At 52.9% G+C, this 23,028-nt stretch overlaps 1 protein-coding gene across 1 annotated transcript in view; it reads right to left on the bottom strand.

The window, feature by feature from the left end:
* The window catches only part of FAM167A (family with sequence similarity 167 member A), a 42,772-nt gene extending 21,547 nt beyond the window's left edge, over positions 1-21,225 (bottom strand). Inside the window, exons 1-3 of the mRNA XM_049631378.1 lie at positions 21,041-21,225; positions 15,196-15,295; positions 1,890-2,682 (exon numbers count right to left, since the gene is read on the bottom strand). Of these exons, the coding sequence (XP_049487335.1) occupies positions 1,890-2,255 (366 nt within the window). The 5' untranslated portion in view covers positions 2,256-2,682; positions 15,196-15,295; positions 21,041-21,225. The remainder of the gene's footprint in view (positions 1-1,889; positions 2,683-15,195; positions 15,296-21,040) is intronic.
* Between the last annotated feature and the right edge of the window lie 1,803 nt (positions 21,226-23,028).

Raw genomic sequence — 23,028 nt, 5'->3', positions numbered from 1 at the left:
TCTGCCTACAGAGCATTGCTCTCTATGTTACCCGTGGTTGTCCTTCACCTGGCCCACCTGCCGTCTCTCAGCACAGGCTGGCGAGGGCACTCATGCTACTTGGTGTGCAATGGCTGGGCAAGAAAAAGGAGCACAGCCTGCTCATCTGTAGCAATGCTTTTCGATCAAGGCTGCAGTTTGGAAGCAACCGGGGAGCTTTAAAATCTACTGATGCCTGGGTCCCGCCCCACTGACATTCATTTGATTGATCTGAGGCCTGTCTAGGCTCTGGGACGTTTTGAGCCTTCCCAGGTGATTCTAATATGCAGCTGGGGTTGAGAGACACCTCTCTCATCTAGAGGACAAGGAGGACAAGTTCTAGAGAACTCCCTACTGGTTTACACACAGGGAATTCCTTCTCTAATCTCTGCCCCAAAGGGGGGCCCACAAAGAATGCTAAATTTATTTAGAAAGCAAAAGCCTCCACTCCCAGAAGCCATAAAACCTCAAATGGACCCAAAGCCAAGTAATTGAATCCTTGATTGATGGGGATATTTTTGTTCTCTTTATGAAAACAAATTAAAGCAGTTCAGCCTCAGGAATTTAAAGAGTAGCTTCCATGGGCCATTTTGGCCACTGCGTGTCCCTCTTTCCTCACCTGTTAATGGCCCCCCACGCCCCCATGAGTACCCAGCGGCAGTGGAGTGTCCAGAGGCACAGTGTGAATCCACAGGTGGCCTGCCTCCTACACAAGCCAGCTCACACTCCAGTTACTAAGGACAGACACAGCGGAATGGTGTGTTTGAGAAGCAGTTTCATCATTAAAGATTAAAACCAAAAAAAGATTTCCAATTAATCAGACACCTGAGTCCCTGATCCTCGCTTCCCCCTACCCCAATTATTTACTTCACCCCACGAGGAATTCCAGGCCCCAGTGGGGATTTATTTTTCAGGACTTTGCAGAACAAACCAGGCAGGCCTCCGCCTACCCTGTTGACACAGGAGTTATGAGTGGCTCTGGAAGTCAGTTGGCCCTTGGGTGCTGGCTCACCTGTGGCCAGAGTGGCCTGACTGGACAGGTGTGACCTGGGCCACAGGTGATGAGGAGGCAGAGGAGTTGAGATTATGGGGACAATTGGCATCATGCCTGGACCAGTGATTCTCCCCTGGGCTATGGGTGCAAAGCTGTGAACACCATCCCCTTTCTCACCTGCTGAGAGGTGCCACTGATGGGAGCCTGCTGTGCCCGTGGGCAGAGAAAAGGTCAAGCTGTGAACGCCCCAAACATACCTATTGCTCATGCGCATTCCCCCCAGCCCCACCCCCATCCTGACTTCTGGGCAGATTCCCACTCATGGGGGGTGGGGGGGATGGGGGCAGCCCAGAGTTTTCACTGCAGGCCTGATCAGCTACGCCACCCTCTGGGCAGTTCTTCACACACTGCTCAGTAGGAACAGAGCACCTTGGGCTGAACCTGAGCCACTCACAGCAGCCCCCCAGCACGCAGCCCTGCACTCCAGCACAGCGCCCTCGGGAGCCACCAGCCCCAGGCTGGATGGAGGGTGGGAGGGTTTCAGAGAGGAGGGGCATCACACTCCAGGAACACCCTTAGCGGTCCAGGGACGTAAGTATGGGACTCTGCTCCAGGGGGCAATGGAGAAGGTGGGGGGTCGCAGGGCACACTTGCTTCCTCCATAAGTACCTGTGAGGAGGGGCTGATTGGCACGTGGACCTCATGTTACCACACAGTAATGAGGTCTACCCTTGGTAATAGGAAAACGGACAGATATGCAATTGGGAGGGATAAAGATGGGGGAGAGACAGAGAGGAAGAGAGACACAGAGGAGAGACAGAGAGAGAGAGAAAGAGAAGCATCTTTTCTGGGGATTCTTGGAGGGGCACCCACTTACCAGTTCCTTCCTGAGCCAGGCTATCGCTTCGTCGATACTTTCAAAGCCTTCCAGCTTCCCGGCGGGCTGTGGCCCAGCAGCCCGGCTGGCACCCCCGTTACGTGGGGCATGCTGCCTGGGCTCTCTCTGGGGGGACGAGGGCTCCTCCTCTCCACACTCCTCCTGCTCAGCAGCTGGCCTTGGGAAGGGCCACGTCTGCTCCTCCAGCCTGGCCTGCCATTCCAAGTAGGAGGGCCTTCGGGTTTCCAGCCTCAGTTTCTCCGTGAGGGCCTTCAGGCTCCTGAGGTGGTCATCGGGGGGCAGGGTGGCTCCAGGCTCTTCTTCCCCACCTACCATTTCTTCTACTTGGATCTGGGGCACGGACATTCTAGAGTCTGCTGGGGGAGCCAGACATGGGAGGTGGTGGGGGACACTGCGGAAATCTTGGTGGGTGGCAAGGCTGGGTCCAGCTCTGGAATGATCTCATCCAGCTGGGGTGAAGGCGCCTGAGGGCATCGCTAGGATGTGAGCAGCTCCCGGAGCCGAGAGGGACTGTGGATGAGCCGCGCAGAGTTCCCTCCAGAGCAGCTGTGGAGGTTCAGGATTTAAGATTCTTCCCGGAGTCCCGTGGCTGCCATGCTTCACAGAAGGCAGGAATAGACAAGCGGTAGCAGGAATCTTTGGGGGGCAGATTTGCCAAGAAGATCTGTCAGTCCTGGAGGCACAGGCGGATCAGAGACTGGCAGGGAAGCGGGACTGGGCTCCCTCCGCAGGGGAAGGGCAGGCGGTGAGCAGCTGCTGCTGGGGGGAGGCCCTGCAGGAAGGATGAAACGATGTCAGGACGGGTCCCTCCCCTGGCAGGAGGCCTGCCTCATTCCTGAGCTCCTCAGGAGGGGAAAATGAGGCTCAGAGAGGCTAGGTGACAAGGCTGCTGATTACTGGCTCGGGACTAGAAGCGAGGCAACTTCAAAGCCTTAACTCAATGCAGAGAATAAGGAATCAACGCTCTGTACAGTGTTTCACCATTTATGAAATGATTCCACCTCCATTATCTCCTGTAATCCTCACCACAAGTCTGTGGTTACTTCTTCTTGTCCCCATCTTACACGCAAGGAACCTGAGTCTCTGAGAGGTTTATGACTCACCAGAGAGCTCCTGGGGATTAGCAAAGACGAGGCTGGGTGGTCGGATTTTGAAGGCTCAGGTCTCTCCTCTGAGCAACGGCTACCTGTGGGTCCCCAGGCAGACCCAGTTGTGCCGCCTCCGGGACCGCTGACCCCGCCCCACCCTGCCCACCACAGCCCCCGTCCACTGGCTTTTTCAGGTCTTACTACACACTCTCAGCTTCTTCCTCCAAGAACAACACCTTACCTCACCTCTTCAGAGGAGGAAGCAAATAAACCTGCAGCAGAGGAGGGAAGACCGACCTCACTCAAGGAGGATTACTAAACCGAGCCAAGCTTGTGACTCACCATTCTAGAAAGATGGGTCTAATATTCACCTGAAATGCCCACATGGCAGAGCCTTATGGACAAGGCTGTGGCTCTCTGATCCGCTTTGGCCTTCCCAACTCTGGAGAGGTGGTCTGAGCTGAGGCTCTTGCCTCCTGTCAGAGTGCACGGTAGGGAAGCAACCAGGCGTCAGAGTGAGGCCCCAGTCTCCCAGCCGCGTCCCTGTGCCCACAAGGTCCAAGCAAGTGGCGATGGGCTCATCAGAGCAGGGCATTTGACTCGGACTGGGGAGAGAAATCTTTGGTTCTTAGGGGAGTTTTAAAATTGTGTGCAGAGGGCATGCAGAGAAAGAATGAACTGGCACGGAACGATGTGAAAGACAAAGCTTACATGAAAAAAACACAACGGGACGCTCATAGTCTGGAGAGCACACTGTTGGTGTGGAAGAGGAAGGGAAGGGACACATTTTTTATTGACTTGTGTGCACCTAAAAAGATCTCTGCAAGGAGAATAACTAAAACAAAGAGTTCTGATTACTCGTCTGGATCATGGGAACTGGGCAGGGGTTTGTGGGTGGGCAGGCACGGGAGGAGGCAGAGAAGTGGGGAGGGGGAAATAAAAACACAGCCTCAGTCCCCCAGGGGGGACGTGGGGCTTCTTTCCCACCTGGCCATGGAGACACTTGAGGCTCTTGGGCGCCTGGGTGGCTCAGTCAGTTAAGTGTCCGACTTCGGCGCAGGTCATGATCTCATGGTTCGTGAGTTCGAGCCCCGCATTGGGCTCTCCACTCTCAGCGCAGATCCTGCTTTGAATCCTCTGTCCCCGTCTCTCTCTGCCCCTTCCCCACTCATTTCCCACCCCCCAAGATAAACTTTAAAAAGAAGAAGAGAGATTGCTGTCTTTCTGGACTGTCTCTACAATCCCCACCTGCAACGTGATGTGACTTAAGGAAATCTAGCGGCCCTCCCCTTGCTCGGAGCCTGGCCCCCGTTTTGGGACATCCCTGAGGAATGAGGAGAAATATTCTACCCCAACTAATGGTGGAGAAACCTAGTTCTCACCTCTAACCACACTGCTGGGAACCCCCGAGGAACTTCTACCAAAATGGATTCTCCAGGCCCCACTCCTAGGGGCTCTGGGGTGGGACTCAGGCATCACATATTTTTAAAGCTCCCTAGGTGATGTGAGTGAGTGGCCAGGGTCGAGAACCACTGGTCTTGAGATAGAAACACTAGGCTAAGGATCAGATGGCCTAGCTGTAGGTGCTGTCAGGCTTGCTGAGCCTCAGTTTCCCCACCTATAAAATGGGGGTGCTAATAGCCACCTCCGAGGTTTGGGGGATTGACGGGACTAAGGTTTGTTCACACTTTCTGCAGGTTTAGCTGCTCTGCAAATATGGGGTGTTCTCTAAGGGTGTTTCTGGGCAGCCTCAAGGTCATACAGACTTCTTTAGAATCTCTCTCCAAATCTAAAGACCCATTGGCAGCCCCTCCCAGACACCTCTACCTCTTTGCAGAGGTACCAGGATCTGTTTTGAGCGGGCCTCCGAGCGGCGCTACCTTATAGGACTTCTCTCCACTGACAGGGGAGCTCTGATTATTTCCAGTGAAGATTTTTGGAGAGGATCTAATTGCAGACAAACCACGAGCAGTGTTCCCCACACCACAGCTGTGTTAGGAGACCACGTGGATTCCAAGTCCCCCTTTTCTCTCCCCGAGCTGCACACTCACCGCAGAGGGCAGGGGCATCCGTGGCCAGAGGGAGAACCTGTAAGGGAAGGGTCTTCCCTTTGGGGTGGGAAACAGCTAGGACTCGATGACTTTATGTGGCTGCCTCTAAGGGCAGGGGGAGTTTCTCTTAACTCACAGGGAAGGCCCGTGAAGACGGTGTCAGAATGACTTGGAGGAGGCATCAACAGGAACGCCAATGCGCTGTGAGTCAGCTAATGATGATCCTTTGATCCTCTGAGCTTACTCGTGTGCGTGTGCATCCTCTCCCTCAAGCCTCATGATGGCCCCGAGGATCAGAGGGGATCATCCCATTTCACAAATGAGAAAATCGAGGCTGGGAGGGATGGAGTGAGTCACCCATGACCACAGAGAGTCCCAAGCAGTGGGACTCGAGCACAGACTTCTGACTCTGGTCGGCCTCTCCACTCCAGAAGGTGTGGGCGTTGGGGTTAGACCCCCCCCCCCCAGGGGCCCAGTTCTGTGATCTTGGACCCGTCCCTTCACAACCACTCTGTGCTTCTGTGTCCTCTTCTAAGAAGCGGGGGTAACCAGGACTGTCTACATAATTTGCTGAGCTTGGCGCAAAATGAAAATGCAGAGCTCCTTGTTAAAAAAGTACTAAAAAAGAATTTGAAGATGGCAACAGGAGAGCATTAACAAGCCCGGGCCCAGTGGGGCTGCCTGGGTCCCTCGCTCATGAAGCCGGCCCTGGGGGTAATGTCCACTTCCTGAGTCATTTCAAGGACTAAAGTAACAAATACTGAGCCCTTCATGGCACCTGTTATACAGGAAGCCCTAGACAAAGTTATACTTTAAAAAATATTCTTCTTTTTTTTTAATGCTTATTCATTTTTGAGAGAGAAAGAGAGACAGAATGGACACGGGGGAGGGGCAGAGAGAGCAGGACACAGAATCCGAAGTAGGCTCCAGGCTCCGAGCTGTCAGCACAGAGCCCGACGCGGGGCTCGAGCCCATGAACCGTGGTATCATGACCTGAGCTGCAGTTGGACACCTAACCGACTGAGTCACCCAGGCGCCACCCCCCCAAAAATATTATACCTAAGATGATGAGAGCTATCAGTGCTACATCAGTCAGATTACCACATAAACCCCTCTGCACTGCACTGAGCAGTCACCCTGTTGGTCCCTGAACTGCACCCTACATCCTTCCCTGGAAGCCGACTGAGATGAAGTCAGCCGGCCCCACCTCCCCCCAGAGGTTCAGGGCTCCTGCTCAGATTCTCCCCATGCAGCGGTGACTAGCAGGCCTGCGACAGGAAGAAAAACAGCCCAGCTTAGGAAAACACCACTCTGTATCCCCACTCCCTTCCCTCCCTGCTCATATTTTAAACACCCCTGTCCGCAGCTCAGGATCCCCAGGGGGGTGATCCAGCCTTGACAGTGTGTTATCCACTTGGTAAGAGCAAGGGCAGGGGGCCGAATACTTCAGCCCTGGTCCCAGATCTGCTACCCATAAACCCAGTGCATGGGGTCAGCTCTCTCCTCTCGGCCTCAGTTTCCTACTCTGTACAAGGGTGCTTCTTACCCCAACCGGCCTTATGAGGATGGTGGGAGGATCAGTTGGATTGTACATGAAAGCTCTCTGCAATTTTTGAAGAGCTGTACCCACCTGAGGATTATTATTATCATTGAGGCATGTGTGGGGTGTGGAGAGGTCTGAGTCAAGGACTCATCCTGGGATCACTACATCCCTGTCGCATATAGCAGGCAGGGACAGAGCCCTAGCCTGCTTCCTATGCCCCCAGCACATCCAGGTGGTGAGGATTTGCTGAAAAAGGATCTGTTCTCCGGTCTCCTGGTCATCAGACGTTGTCCCAGGGAGCGTACCCTCTGGATGCCCTGGTGCCTGAGAGCCCCATATGGAGCTGTCCCTCCCCTCCAGCTGGGCTGCTGCGAGCTGAGCCGGAAGGTCACCCACTCAAGTCACTCCAGGGATGTGGGCACTTAGTGGGTGCTGAGCTGGTGGAGAGGTGTCAGCCAAGTGCAGGGGAGCAGAGGCCAGCACTGGACAGCTTTCTGGTCTGAAAGGGCAGTAGGGACAAACCAGGGACTCTGGAGTGCAGGCCCTGGGAGGAAGAAGCCTCTGACACCTGGGCAAACAGGCTTTCTTTACATCTAACCTAAGTCCTTCCTGCTCCGAGGAACACATTTTCTCTCTCTGAGCTTTGCAAAGGCAGACAGCCCAAGGAGGAGGGAAGCCAGAGGATGCACCCAGAAGAACAAGGCCAGACCCTAACCCCACCAGGCCCAGGCGTGCCCTGCCAGGCGGTCCACCCGGCTGCAGGGGAACATGAAACTCCCCGCAGCAGAGGACAGGCCTCAGGGGCGCATCAGCCTTTTTGGGCAGTGACATGCCAGCGCCTGGGGACGTACACGGCACAGGAGGACCGCTGCTCAAACACGCTCCTGGCTCACTCTGGCCCATCGTGGTTGCCACGAAGGAGGCTGTGCCCGCCTTAAGCTAATTCCTGAGCCGCTGGAGGAGCCAGGTGGGTGCAGCTCAGTCATTCAGCCAATTATGACCTGGTCTCGTTATGACCTAATCTGTTTACTTGGACGATTTTCAAACCCACTTCCTAGATGGACTCCGTGGGCAGGGAAGGGTACAGGGACTGCTAACCCACTCTCTCTGTCTCTGTCTCTCTCAAGGGTGAAGGTAGTATGAGCCTGGGTAGTTTGGTGGCTCCCACTCCTTACTGCTCTCCGTTCTGAAAAACTCAGAAGCCGCCCTCCCCCTGTCTGGATCCCCAGACTCGTGCCTGGCCCTTCCAGTCCGGGGTTCTTTGCCAGAACTGTTCCGTTTCTTCTCCAACACCCCTGTCCCAGTGAGTACCATGCTCCCTGGCACCCTCGTGGCTTTGTACAAGCCGGTCCCTCAGCCTGGAACACCCTTCCCTCCCTTCTACCCCGCATTGCTCAGGGGTTTTCTTTTTCTGGAAGTCTTCCTTGACTTGCCCAAGCTGCGTGTGCCTGGGATGCAAGGAGAGCATGTCGGAGAAACAATTATGTCATCACAACATTAGCTGACACTTACGCAGAGCGGACCACGCCAGGCGTTGTTCTAGGAGCTGTACATGTACTAACACATGTAATCATCACAGCAACCCTATAAGGCAAGGATTAGCATGGTCTCCATTCCACAGATGAGGAGACTGAGGCACAGAGAGGTTGAGTAGCTTGCCTGAGGTCACAGGACTAACGAAGGGGAAAACTGGGATTTAACCGCTGCGGCACAGCTCCGGGCTGGCTCACAACCCAGCCACAGCACTTCTACAGGACACTTTCCTGATGGTTCCTCTACTGGACTCTGAACTTCATGAGGGTGAGAACCAGGCTTCGTATCCTGGAACACATAGCACTTAACACCATGCTGCTCTCTCTAAATGTTTATGGAATGGGGACGCCTGGGTGGCTCAGTCAGTTAAGCGTCTGACTTCGGCTCAGGTCATGATCTCACGGTTCGTGGGTTCAAGCCCCGTGTCAGGCTCTGTGCTGACAGCTCAGAGCCTGGAGCCTGCTTCAGATTCTGTGTATCCCTCTCTCTGCCCCTCCCCAACTAGCGCTCTGTCTCTGTCTCTCAAAAAAAAAAAAAAAAAGTTGTTAAAAAAAAAAAAAAAAAAAAAAAAAAAAAAATAAATGTTTATGGCATGAACCAGCCAAAAGAACAGATTCCTCCTGGCCCCCACCCGGTGCACTGTGGCCTATACTTGCTCAAGTCTGAGCCAGTCTGGATGGGCTCAGAGAAGCAGAGGGGACCTGGTCCTGGTACCCTCACCACCCATCCTATGAGACTTGCCCTGACCTCAGAATCCCAGACGCAGGCTGCCAGGCCCTAGGAAGACAGGAATAGCTTTGTCTTGCATCAAGCACCAGGACTGGGAGCTGGCACGAAGGGCATTCCAGCATCACAGGTGTAACTGGAGGACCTCTCCTGTGTCCAGCATCACGAGGTGATTTCTACCCAGGGTCCTTTCCCTCTTCTGGAAAGAGCATTTCTTTGTGTGTTTCCTAGGGGATGGGCATGCCCTCTGTCCTGAGTAGGTGGTCACCTGACTCAATCTGGGCTAATCAGAACTCTCCTAGGTTTCTGTACCAGAATTATCCAGAAACCAGCTGTGTTCCATGCTGACCTGGGGTTGCTGGGGGCCATCTTGCTCACCACAGGGAGAAACTGTGTTTCTGACATTTATAACCAACATAAGCATGCGTTGGACAAAGAATATAAAACAACACAGTGGATATTTGTTGGTATTTGTCTTGTTTGTTTGCCTTATCCTGTTTTCAGGGAGTGCCTCCTTTTGTGCTGGACAGCAGGCAGGTTGGGTACCTCTGCTTCACTGGAAGGGGAGGATCAGATCCTCCCTCCCTCCTGTCCCGTGCCCTGGCAGCCAGGTGTGAGCCTGTGACTTGAGCCTGGCCAGTCAGATGTCCAGACCCAGGCCTCAGGATCTGGTGTGTGTGAGGCCCAGATGGAAAAATGGTTAGGATTCATTTGTGGCCGCATGAGCCTTGGAGGCAGCTGTGCAGTGCAGATGAGGTAGCATCCTCTTAGCCAGACCATCCCTGCTAAAGGATTGTTGGAGGATGTGACATATAATAAGAAATATATACAGTGTTTGGTTTCCATCCCCAGTTTCTGATACAGAGCTCCTAAAACCCTTGGAATTTCCTAAGTGATAAGAGCATAAGAATATTTCTTGTTGACATATCTGGGTTTTGTTCTTAGTTCTTGAAGTAGCTCTAGAGCCACAGAGGTGAAAGGAGTGTCTCATTATTCATGACAAGCCCACTTTCAAACCTACCCGAGTTTATGTTAATGAGGCGACTCTTGGAAAGCACCCCCCCCCCCCCAGCATGGGGCTGCTTGTCACTCTGTGATGAGAAGGTTGGAAATTTTAGCCCCACCCCTGCCCTGGGCAGGGGAGGGATTGGAGATTGAGCTAATCACAAGCAGCTAGTGATTTAATCAATCATGCATACCTAATGAACCTCCATAAAAACCCTAACTGAAGGAGTTCAAAGAGGGGTTGGTGCGCATATGGAAATTCAGGAGGGGCACACCTGGAGGGGTTCTACACCCCATCCTCACACCTTGCCCTATGTGCCTCTCCCTTTGGCAGGTAAATGTAAGCAAATGCTTCCCTGAGTTTTGCTAAGCCATTCTAGCAAACTTAGTTAATCAGAGGTGGGGGTTGGGGACAATTCCCAACTTAGAGCCAGTAGGTCAGAAGTACAGGCGACAGCCTGGGACTTGCAGTTGGCATGTGACGTGGCTGCCGTTGGTGGGACCAAGCCCTCGCCTGGCAGGATCTGACACCAACTTCAGCTAGATGGTGTCGAAACGGAGCTAAATCCAACAACACCCAGTTGGTGCCTGCAGAGAGCCGGAGGGTTGTTTGGTGTGGAAAACTCACACATCTGGAGTCAGAAGTGTTTTGGGGATATCGTGTGAGTAAAAACCTAGCACCCCACCGAGTTTGTCTCAGGCAAATAATTTAATTCACAGGGCTGTGCCTGCCACTCTTTGTGTTTAGGAGCTGTCTTGGCTCTGCCTGTTTTCTCCCTTGGGTCTTTGCCTCCTGCCAGTTTGGGAAGGGCTGTAGGTGACACTGTTTTCTGTCCTTCACAACCAAGAGCCCTGACTGCAATGAGGGGGAATGCAGAATTCATCTGGGGAGACAAAGTACATAACTGAGGGCTAAGCAGTGTCATAAAACAGCATGACAACCAAAAAAAATCTCCCCTCCCCACATTTCCATGTGTCCCTCAGAGCAGGGTGGTCCCTTCTCTAGTTGAGAGTCACAAGAGCCCCTGTTTGGAAAGTGAGGCTCTTGCAGTGTCCTTATTGCAGAGCTGTGGTGAGGCTGAGAAGAGGGAGAGTGAGGGAAAGGGCTTGGTAGACGATGGCATGTTCAATAAACTTAAATTAAGGGTGGCCCAGGCCACAACTCACACCTGAATTTATTTCTTTCCTTTTCTAAAGCAGCTAATTCTCCCCCCCACTCCCCCACAGGTGGGTGAGGGGTCAAGAGGTCTGGGACGTGGAGGCGGAGCTTTGACAAGGCAGGCTTTTCAGGCTAGGTTTAACCATAAAACCCTGATGCTTATCTTAATCAGAGAGCCCAGGGCCCCCACTCAGGCCTGACCTTTGGGTGGTGGTGGCCCAGGCAGGCGGTGAAATTCTAGTCCGTGTTCTGCAGACTCGCAGGAGTGCTAACACCCAGGCTGAGAGGCCCGGAGGGGGTGCGGGGTACACAGCCCTGCGCCCTACAGAGCTGCCCAAAGGAGCCAGGGAGCTCCAAGGAGCTGCCAGAAAGCCCGTGTTTTCTCTCCTGTCAGAGGTTGCCATGGTGACTGAAGCAGGAGGGGACACCCGCTGGTCTGGCCCTACATAGCTCATCTTTATTCCATGTCTTGGTCTGAGTCGGTGTCTGGAAGGGAGCGCCTGAGATGGGGGAATGACATCTTGCAGAGACTGGATGGTGGGTAGGGGGTGAAATGTGCTAGGACATTGTGCGGGGTGTGTGTGTGTGCGTGTGCGTGTGCGTGTGTGTGTGTGTGTGTGATGGGTTATATTGTCGCATGTGTGTTCTGGGCATGTGGTCGGGGATGACGGTAAGGAAGGGGGATGTATCCGGGGTGTGCACATCAGTGGGGTCTTCCTCAATGCCCCCATGATCTACAGACAGCTCACCTGCAGGGGGAGAACCCGGAAGAACCCTTCATTTTCTACTTCCTGGAAGTCGTCTGTCTGCTGCCTGGATGACTCCTCCAGGCAGCAAGCAAGCCACTGTGACAATCCAGCCATGTCTTCTAAGAGTCTGGGACTGTACTCCCTGCCCTGCAGCCTCGGTTCCATCAACTGACTTCTGCCTGATCTCATGCACCCACTTCACTCATGTCTGCTCCGATGCTAGACAGAGACCGCACAGAGACCGGCTCTTACCATCCTATGGAGATATCCTCCCTTCATTTTAATTTGTAGCTGCTATCACTCCCCATATAACTCTGATGTTATATGTTGATTTGTTTACTTGTTCAGTATGTTTCACCCACTAGAATGTAAGCTCCATGAAGGCAGTGATGTTATCTTGTTCACTACTGTGCCCCTAGCACTCAGAACGTAGTAGGTGCTCAGTAAACTTATTGAATGAATGAATGGCCTGCCTGGGACCTCCCTGCTCCTCGCAAAGACTAAAGCTCTGCTTTAAAGCTCAGCTGAGGGGTTGCTCCCTCTCAAAAGTTCTCTAGGACACCTCACCTGCCGGGTCATTTTTTCTCTGAATTCTCCCGGCACTGGTTTCTGTCATGCTTGCTCACAATGGCCTGTTCAACCTTGAACTGTGGGAGTGTCCCATCTTCCTGACCAGATGTCTAGCTCCTCAATAAGAAGAGTGTTACTTTCTCTTTTGTGTCCTGAACACAGGCTCTGCAAACAGTAGGTGCTCCATAAATGCTGAGGATGACGATGTTGTGAATTGGTGAACACATTCTAGCTGGAGTAGTTCTACCTCCACACCTGTCCAGTAGAAGACCTTCTGCAAGATCATAGGTAAGACTTTCAAGGTCAGGTCTGAATTGGTGAGCAAGTAGCTTGGGGAGCTGGCCTCAACTTTATGTTTTATCCTCCCCCCATGACCTCATGTATGACTATGACTAAGTCTTTAAGCTTATTTCAAACACCACCTCATTCTACATATTCTTTCTGAATGGAACTGATTGCTTCTTCCCCTAACAAAATTTTTTTGAACTTTTCTGCACCAACTAGGTTTTAGGTAATGACCATTTATCTCCTTGGACCACATTACTTTGTTACATTTATGATGTACCTGTTAGATGGACAAAAATGTCTTCAGCATCCCTTCTGTGGGGACTATTCCTGTGTCATTTCAGTGTTCAGAAGGGACTGTGAGTCATAGATCCCTGCCCATCACCCCCATCCCCAGGGGTGCTCATGTGACCCAGACTTAGACATTCATTTGAGCCCTTACTCTGGCAAGAGTGACTGGTCCAATGGATGTGTGCATGGCCAACCGGTGCTATTCTGAATATTTTCATGGGATTTAAATATAGGCATCTGAAGAAATAGGGTGGCTTTTCAGCCTGGAGTTTCCAAGGTGCATCTTCTCAGCCTCATGGAGAAAACTCATTTGCATTGAGAAGGAATAAGCCTTTAGGAAGGAGAACCAAAGGAGAGACAGAGACAGAGACATGACATCTTCAGAGCCATTGACCCAACAGTGCCCAAAGACGTAAACCTCCAATTCTATGCACTAATAAATCCTCTCCTTTACTTGAGCTAATTTAAGCTGGACTTCTGTCCCCTGCCACCAAAAGGGGACTAAGTCACCTCCCTACACTAACTGGGATCTGTCTAGGCACAATCTGATTCCATTTCTTCCCCATGCTTCTTATAGCTACTTGCTTGGTATCATCAGTTCAATTTTATTGCGTATTTTCTGTATAAATAAAAGAAATATATAAGAGGCCATTTTCTCTCTATCTGAATGCAGGAATAAAAATATAAATTCCTAGGGGTACCTGGGTGGCTCAGTCGGTTAAGCGTCCAACTTCAGCTCAGGTCATGATCTCACTGTTGGTGGGTTCAAGCCCCGCGTCAGGCTCTGTGCTGACAGCTCAGAGCCTGGAGCCTGCTTCCGGTTCTGTATCTCCTTCTCTCTCTGCCCCTTCCCCACTCGCACTCTGTCTCTCTGTGTCTCTTGAAAATAAATAAATGTTAAATATATATATATATATATATATATATATATATATATAAATTCCTAGAATCAAGAGGAAGAGGGGGAAGAGAACCATTTTCCAGTGGCTACCATGTACCAGGCACTGTGCAAACATCTAGCTGAAGCCTTGAAATGGCCTGAGATAAGAATATTATCTCTACCTGACAGATCATACACAGGTAAGTGAAGAAACCACCATTTCAGCCCAAGTTTTTCCTACTCCACCATTGTGACCATGTCCCCAAAGTAGCTTCATATGTAGAAAAGTAATAGGAACACACACATTATGTAGTTTCAATGTTTGAAAGCCCAGGTTCTTAGGAATCCCAGGGGCAAATAACAACATTTAAATATTCTTATGGGGGCGCCTGGGTGGCTCAGTCAGTTAAGTGTCAGACTTCAGCTGAGGGCATGATCTCATGGTTTGTGAGTTCGAGCCTCACATCGGGCTCTCTGCTCTCAGTGCAGAGCCTGCTTCAGATCCTCTGTCCCCCTCTCTCTGCCCTTCCCCTGCTCATGCTCTCTCTCACTCTCTCAAAATAAATAAACATTAAAAAAAGATAAAGTGGATATTACTATGGCAATGCTTTATTTGCCTAGAAAATTGATCTGGGCAGTTGAGGGGGACGAGACCCGAGCACCTAGATTGCAGTCCCTCTCTGTTGACTCCGGTGAGCAAAACTGCTGCGGCATGGGGGCTCTCTCCTGGGCTAGAGCCCCCTTCTGAGGGCAGGGCCTGGCAGTGAGAGGACCTGAGCCTCAGGAAAGTTCTGCCGCGCTTGACTGTGAAACCCTCCTGGACAAGTTACCTGACTTCTTAGAACCTGAGTGAAGTGCCTGGCATGGGAGCATGAGAGACAGAACTTTCTTTCGTCTGTGGTGTTTCTGTTGGGGGGCACGGTGGCTCCCAGGCCAGTCCCAGGGGCAGCTGGGATGCCTGGACCCGAGGCTTCCGGCAAGGGAGGGCGGGCCGATGGGTGTGGATCCCAGTCTGGGACCCCAGCAGGTGCAGGGAGGCTCAGCAGCCTGTGTTCCTCACTCCCCTCCACCTTCCTGCTCCCATCCAGGGTCACAGTGCTGCTGCTGGCAGACGGGAATGAGACAACCATTTTGGACAGACCCAGCCCAGGGTGGGAGAGAAAAGAGTTCCTGGCCTGAGAGTCAGCTCCGGGGACCCTGTCCCCATCCCGAGCCACTGCGGCAACTCACCTGCCCCGCCGCCAGGCTTCTGCTTCCCCCCTGCAAAATTTGCAGTTTGGGTGCTGTGGCCTCTACGCTTCCTTCCCCCTTGACATGCACAGAGTCTAGACCACAGCAGCTCATGGGTTGTCACCATGTCACCGAGCTGCACCCATGAGGGTAGGGGGCAAAGCCACCCACTTACCCACGCTCCTCTGGGAGTGTCTCCCAGTGAAACTCGGTTTCTCAGGTCCAGTGCTAATGGCTGCACCTCGATTTATCATTCAAAGCTTCTGTTTCCATACCTGAAACCACAAGAACAATCACAAACATTTTTGAAGTCACTCTCTTAAAAAAAAGTTTACAATTTTTCCCCCACACATTATGGTCTGGGCTGGAGAGACCTTCCTGAGAGTTCCACACAGACAAACCGCAAACCAGAGACATTACGAAACTTGTCTGGGGTCACACAGCTTCGTGAGTGGGTTTGGCTGGGCCTGGATTCTTCCTCTGATTCAAATTGAGCTTCTATTGTCTAGAAGACGAGGAAACCTTGTTTCATGTCGTTGGGATATAGTGAGGCAAGAAGCTATAAAAAAAAACTCTTGTTAAGACCTTTGCACATTCAAAGTGCTCAGTCCATGCTGAATAATTGATGGGCTCTGCTCCCGGCTGCTCATAGCAGACGCACAGGCCTCCTGCTACACATAAGGCTGGGAACGTGGAAACCTTGCCTATCATTCTGCCCAGTGCAAGAAGTTGCCGAGAAAATCACCAAGAAAGAGTTGTGCTTTCCTGTTGCTGTGGGGAGAGGCCGCGGCTCCAGGGACCTGCAGATCTAATTTATTGTCTCACTGAAAGCAGAGAGCTGCTGCAGGGAGGGGGCTGCGGGGCCACCCAGAGTCGACGCCACAGTGTCCTTTCCAAGGCTGTGAGGCCCTGGGAAAGGGCTGCTGTGCTCTGACAGGCAGGGAGAAAGGTGCCTGAGAATCCTGGAGTCCCATGGGGAGCAGGGGAGAGGGCAGAGCGGGAAAGGGGGGACAGAATTAGCCATGGGAAATTCAGGAGTCTAAAGCAAAGGTCCTCCTCCGTGAAAATGCCTGACAAGGCAGAGATGCCCAGGCGGGGGCCAAGGCGGCCTGTTGTCCCCCCAGCCGAATGCCACATGTGACCACAGCACTCTCCTGGCCAAAGGCCATGGTGTTGGGGATTAGGGGGCAGAAAGCAGACACAGAGTTGCCTTTAATGCAATTTGCAGAGATCAAAGCAGAACACGGTTCAAGTGAGTGTTCCGGCTATAAAAGTAGGGAACAGTTCACAGTTGACTGAAACTCAGGGTGCCATTTCACAGCTAAAGGCCCTGGGGATGTGCACCTTCTCCCTGTGGGGTGCGGCCCACCGAAATGTCCCCCGACTGGGATTTGTCTCAGCCCTTAAACAAGGCAGATTTAGGATTCTCCAAATCCACAGGATAATTGGCTTCAACTTCAAATAAAACAAACTCCAGCTCAAATGGGAATTTGTTTGGAGGATGGGCTTTCTATTTCACTCTGCGCTACAAGTTCCAAAGCCTAATGATTTAGCAAGGACTTCCTAAGAAATTTCATGATATGCTCTGTGCTTATGCAAGTCAGTTCACTTCATGCTCTGTCTGGGAGTGCTTACCCCTCCAGGGATTGAAGGGTCCTTAGAGTTTCCCTGTGTTTGGGCAGGGCCTGTCCTAAGGGGCTGGGGTTGGGGTGGGGGATGGGGTGCCTCCAGCATGGATTCAGCCTGCTGAGCAATGTCCACGCTGTCTGGTGGACAGGGGTTGATAGCCCAGCTCTAACACCTACTCATTCTATGACCTTGGGTAACCCTCTAGGTCTTAAGTTCCTCATCCATGAAATGGGGTTGGTTCATAATGGAACCTACCTCAAAGCTCTGAAGGATCCAGTGAGATAGGGTATATGTGGATTCTCAGTTATGCCTCTAATAGGACTGTCCCCTCCCATCCATATCAACACTTGGCTGGGCCTCTCCTTGGCCTGTCAAAGTGGTAAATGGCTACCAAACCATTAAAGTTAGTTCATGTACACCTGTGTGCTCCAGAATGTTCAGAACATGACTTTACTGTCAGCTCAGTACTCTAGGCTGCACAAAGTGTCTTTTCTAATGTGCAACCCTGATCAGAAGCCACATTCCTTGAGGGCAAGACTATTGTCTTATCTGTGATGCAATGACCATTATTGATCTTAAAACCCTTTGTAGATGGAGTGAGATGTTATATGGTTTCACTAGGCTAGCTGCAACAAAGGTGCATTTAACAAGGGTGCATTCAAATCAGGACTCCCCGCTCCTGGCCAGCAGCCCCAAGCACAGGGTCGACGTTCCACAGGGGGCTGTGGCAGGTGCTTTGGGTGTCTTTCTTGCTCTCTACTCAACACTGGGCTTGATAATTAACAGAGGAAATGTTAGAAATGCATTCTCCTTAGTGAAAACAGAGGTATTCAAGATATGTGGGTTGGTCAAAATTATTTGAGGCACTCTTGACCTTGAAAGGCAGGGTGAAAGAATCTCGGGAGCTCTCGGGGAAGGTGTGGCCAGGGCGCCTAGAGAGACAGATGGCTGTGACCTCACTGAGTCCACAGAACGAGCTTTATGAATTCTGCGGGACTTGTCTGCAAATAAACAGTTGTTCAAAAAATGTGTACATGTGTGGCAGAGTCTGGTCTGAGGCTTGCTTCCATCCAACCTGTTAATGAGATTTGCCTTCACCTTCACCATAGTTTTTAGTGGTTTCTTTCAAACAAGTAAACAAACAAACAACACAGCAAAACCTAAAGTTATGACCAAATGGGCTTAAGGACCAAACGGACCTCAGTGTCCCCAAGGCACAGCACACGTAAATGCTCACAGGACTAAGGAGGTACTGCCACTTTTAACTCTCTGGGGGGTGAGGGTAGGGGCACAGTGAGGGCTCTAAGTGGCCTCTCAGTCAAGGATCCTGATCCAGGATCTTCCTGGGTCCTTATCGCCCTGAGAGTTCCCCAGCTTGCCTTGCAGGGCTGAAGTACCCAGCTCATGTTCAGAGGCTCCGTTGGCTTCCTGGAATGAGGAAACGCTGCTCAGCCTTCAATAAGCCCTGAAACTGGCCACAGTGGAGGTCCCTGTCTGGGCCCCTTATGTACCCGGAAAACCAGCTCCTAGCTGGACCTTCCCTTGGAGGTCTCACGGGACAAGCCCTATGAGGAAATCTTTTGGGACCTACTACCAGCTCCCACAGTTAGATCAGATACTGGGAAGGGGGATTTCTGGCCGTACTGGAGAGATTGCCTTGAAGAAATAGGGCTCAGTCCGTACCTCTGGATAAGCCGAACCCCTGCCCCTTCCTAGGCCTCTGCAAAGGCTGCTGGGCAGGGGCCCTGGGGTGAGAAGTCCCCTGTTGCTGGAGTGCTTGCTACTCCTCTACCCCTAGGGATGAGAGCCTTTCCTTGGACGGCAGTGCCCACAGGGAACCGGGCTGCTGCTTTATGCAATCTCGTCTCTAAGGGGTTTTTCTGGGTTGAGCACTGTTGCAGGGTTGAGGTAGGGGTCGGGTAGCATTCAGGAAGAAAGCAGATGGTGTGGGGAGTGCAAGCCTCTCACTTCTCCTCTTGCCCACTTCTTTCTCCTTTCCTTTCTCTCCCTAGCTTCTCCAGACAGACATGGGGGGAGGGGTGGGGAAGCTCTAGGCGTTCACGCACCGGGACAACTGTCCTCACCGTGGAAAAGCTGACATTTGCAGCCTTCCTAACTCCTATGGGCAACTGGACCCTCTAGGGCAACCCAAACTCTACAGGCTGATTGCCAAGTGCTTGCTAAAGCCCTTTCCCTCCTCCAGGCTCACCCTTCCTGCTCATACCCTCTCTTTAGACCCTCCCCACGCCTTCCAGTTGTGCCTGAGGACGGCTTCAGAATTTGCCTTGAAGCCTTCCTCTCTTCCCACCCCAATCCAAATCCCAGTGTACATTTGCATATTGAGAGCCATCCTGGCTAGTCCTCAGACATTTCCAATCAGGGAGCACTCCCTCACTCCTATTCTGTAAAACGGGGAGCCACGCATTCAGAGTATCATTCATCTTTCAGCATTGCGAGTAGCTCAACATCCCAGTCAAGCAAAGAGCCATTGCCAGTTAAAGCACAGCTCCCAGAGGAGTCTGAAAATTCCAGATGCTCTTGTGGGGCCACGGGAGTTTTCCACTAGCAAAATTTACCTAAAGGAAACCACCCGAGTGTGTGAGAAGCCTAACAAGCGGTTTCTTCCCTGTGGGCCTGAGGCTCTGTGGGTCTCTCTCAGCAAACAGTTAGGCACCGCCTTGATTTACTTCTCCACCAGAGTCCCTTTTTTGGAGGAAGGCCAAGCTGGTAGGCACAGAAGCGCGACTACTAATTTTGTGGAAACCTATGCGTGTATTTGGGAGGACAAAACAGGAACAAGTGCATGAAAAGTTGGAGGACTTCGGGCGGGCAAAGAGGAAAAGGGGGTGAGGGAGGATCCGTCTCTCCACTTGGGGCAAGTGGGGTTGAAGCGAGCCAGACCTCATTACAGGGACTTTCATGCTACTGATGCAAGAAATGGGTTTCCTGGCTCCACAGGATGGCAAGGGACATTCCCAGGGCACAGGATGAGCCCTGCCAGCCAGCTCTCTTTTTCTCTGGGTGCCACTGGTTTCCTCCCCTCTCTGGGCCTCTCCCTCCAGATCTCCTAAAGCAGCCTTCCTGTGAGAGCACTGTCTTAGGAGTCAGGCACGTGAGGCTGACCCTCCCTGCTCTTTCACCAGGCACCTGAGCTGCACAGAGTTACTGAATCTCTGGGGGGTCCCATCAGCAAAATGGGGATGTGATGTCCTCTCCAAGGGCGATTGTGAGGATAAAATGTCCAATGGATGCGAAGCGTTCTCAAGCGGTGCCTGACTGGTAAGTGCACTCAGGAAAGAGCTGTCGTCTTTATCCACTCTAAGTACAGCTCGTGGTTGCTTTGCCAAACCTCTGAAAAACATGCTAGCAGAAACTAGCGGACGTGGTCAGGCTAGAGGCGCCATGGTCACCTCCGCTGTCCCAGGACTTTGCCCAGCACTCGCCATCCCTTGCCTGGTGGGTGGCAGGACCATCTCTGGGGCATAAGGAGGAAAGCTGCTTCCCGGCCATGTCTCCCTTGGGCACTTTGGGGATTTCCCTATTGATGGGGTCCTGGGCTCACCCCACCTGGGATTCACCAGGAATGGCTGGGAGTGGATGGAAACTTAATCTGCGAGGACATGCCTGTGGGCTAAGATGAGGTCACGGCCCACCAGCCTGGAACCAGCCTGCCTTCCAGACCTTCTCCGGAGGAACCATACGCCACAGGGAGTGAAGACCAGATATAGGCAATAAGGGATTATTTTAAAAGCAGAATATCCAACCTGACTTGGTGGAAGGAGACACCTGTCCACTAGCCAAGGACCAAAGACCTTCCTGCCTTCTCTCAGTGAGGATGTGAGGGGGGGGGGGGCGGGGTGCAGTCTCAAGGCTGAGCTGCTCATTTCTCTGGGGCCCTTTGGGCTGCGCAGTCCCCTCTGAGCACACTGGCCTCAGCCCTTCAGAACACCCAGGGCCCAAGTGCCCTGGGCCACTTCTTCTGAGTTAGGGAGGGCAGGAACTTCATGTCACGGAGCCTGAAGTAGGACAGAAGGGACAGAGTGGGCTCAGAGATGATAAGCAGTCTGGGAGTAGACCTGGAGAGACTGAGTGGGGCTCCTCCCTCTCAGACCGTGTACCCCAAATCTCCATCCAGATCTTAACCGCGGAACGGGCCAGCAAGGAGAAGGGAGATAGAATCCGACAGGCTGTCCCATTCCATATGAGGGAACTGAGCCCCCAGGGGCCGGCAGGATCGGTGCTCCCCAGCCCAGGGCAGGCTGGTCTCTGCCAGCGCCTACTGTAGGGACCTGCGGCCCCGAGCCCCCGGCCCATCCCCAGACCGACGCCCAACTGCGACCCCAGCCTGGACCCCAGCCCTGGGAACGTTCCCGCCCCTGTTGCGAACCTACCTTGCGAGGCGCTCCGAGGCCCTTTCCAAGGGTGTCACCGAGATCCCCGCCTCTTTCTCCGGACGCGGGCTACCCTCGCCACAGCCTCCTGGCCCCAGCCTGCGGGGCTGAGCCGGCTCCTGCCTCCCTTTCTCTCTGCTCCCGTGAATTCTCAGCACTATTCTTTTTTTAAGGGACTTTTTTTTTTTTTTGCGTTGCGTCAGGGCGGTTGCCTGGCGACGGCGGAGCTATTTCACCGCGAGCGGCTTCAGCCCGATCCCCTCCAGCCTCTCATTCGAGCCTCTCCGCGCGCCGCTCCCGGGACCGGGACGCGCGGGGTCCCGCAGACGCGCAGCCGGGTCCTAAAGCCCTTCCAGTTGCTCGGTCCCCGCCGGGACCTGAACCAGAGCCGCCGCCCAGCCACAAGTAGAAACAAACCACAAGCGTTTGCCAAAGCCTAGACGAAACCAAACCCAAATATCCATTTTATTATTATTATTATTATTAAAGCCGAAACCAAAGCAGTTTTTCCCCTAAGCATGGCAACGTGGCTTTGCCAGTGTCAGCAGTTTGCGTGGGTGGAGGGGGCAAGAGAACGATCTTCCAGCGGGCCTGAGCGAGCCTAGAGCCTACACCCCATCCACAGGCGGCTTGAGTTCAGACTACCAGCAGCAAATCCCGTTACTGAGGACCTAACCTACGCCACACCGTCACAGCGACTCTGCAGGACAGATGTGGGCATTTCCAGCTTACCGATGAGGAAACTGAGGCTCAGAGAGGCTAAGTACAAACCAGAGGTTAAGTAGAAACAGACGTCTTCCAGGTCTGTCTCCCAGACCTGCCCCAGAGCACGTGTTTTCCCCACAAACCACAGGGTGCCTGATGACACGTACTAACTACTATGTGCCCTGTCAACCACTGGAAGGAGTTATGGTCTAAGAACCAGTCTGTGCTCCACCAGAGTCTACAGGTCCGGGCACCTACAACATATACAGGACAGCAGCTCAGCTGCCCCATCCTGGCCTTTGGGGTCAGTCCTGACTGGAGACACAGGGCTCCAGTCCAGAGCGGAAGGGCTCCACTTCCTTCTGGAACCCCTGACCTCAGGGCTGATTACTGGAAGTTGGCTTCATTCTTAGGGCAGTCTGGGACATGGCCAAGTTCCTTTCCTAAGACACTTGAGGTTGGCAGGATCCTCCAAAGTGATCTAATCTGCCATCACACTCATACTGGGGGTGCAAGGCGGGTGTTGTTTCCTCCATGGACAGATGTGCCCATGCACAGAGGTGTGGGGCTGCACAGTGACTTGCCCCAGGTCCCATGGGCTGGGCTGCTTGGGACAACTCAGTCCCCACAGATGCCCAGCCCCTGGTGCTCTCCCCTGGTGCTCTGTCCTTCATTGTGTTTCCCCATCTGGGCTCCATCCCACTTCTTCCTTTCTGCCTTCGCTAGGACGTCTGCAGAGGGACTTTGTCCACAGAGACGTCCTGCTAATGCGAGCACCATGCTCACAGGTTCATGATTCTAAGCTAGCAAGTGTATTTGAACGGGCGTTTTTTAGGAGAGTCCTGTCATCGACCCAACCTCTTGATCCTAGAGATATCAATCCGGTCCTTCCCTTTCTTCCCATCCCCTTGGCCATTACCCTGGCGCAGGTCGCCATCAGCTTGCCCCAGCTCCTGCAGCAGGCCTCTTAACCGGTTGTGCTGCGTCCACTCTTGCCCCCATCCCTTGGCCAGTTACTCGTCCACAGCCGGAGCAAACTCTTCCAAAGGGAAATCCAAGCCCCGCTCCTCCCTGCTTACAGCCCTCCAACAACCCCCATTCCTCCCAAGATTAAAACCCAGCGTGGCCCACCGGGCCTGGCTCTGCCCACCCCTTGGGGTCCATCCTGTGTTGCTGCTCTGCTCTCCAGGCAGACACTCTTCCAGGTCCTTCTCTGCACCTGCTCTTTCCACATGGGGCTGGCCACACTTCTGCCTCCCGAGGGAGCCCCAGGTTACATGTCC

Source organism: Panthera uncia, chromosome B1 (assembly GCF_023721935.1).
Source record: "Panthera uncia isolate 11264 chromosome B1, Puncia_PCG_1.0, whole genome shotgun sequence".
In the NCBI taxonomy this organism is placed as follows: Eukaryota; Metazoa; Chordata; class Mammalia; order Carnivora; family Felidae; genus Panthera; species Panthera uncia.
The sequence above is the reverse complement of the archived record's forward strand: the minus strand, read 5'-3'. Positions and strand labels throughout refer to the sequence as shown.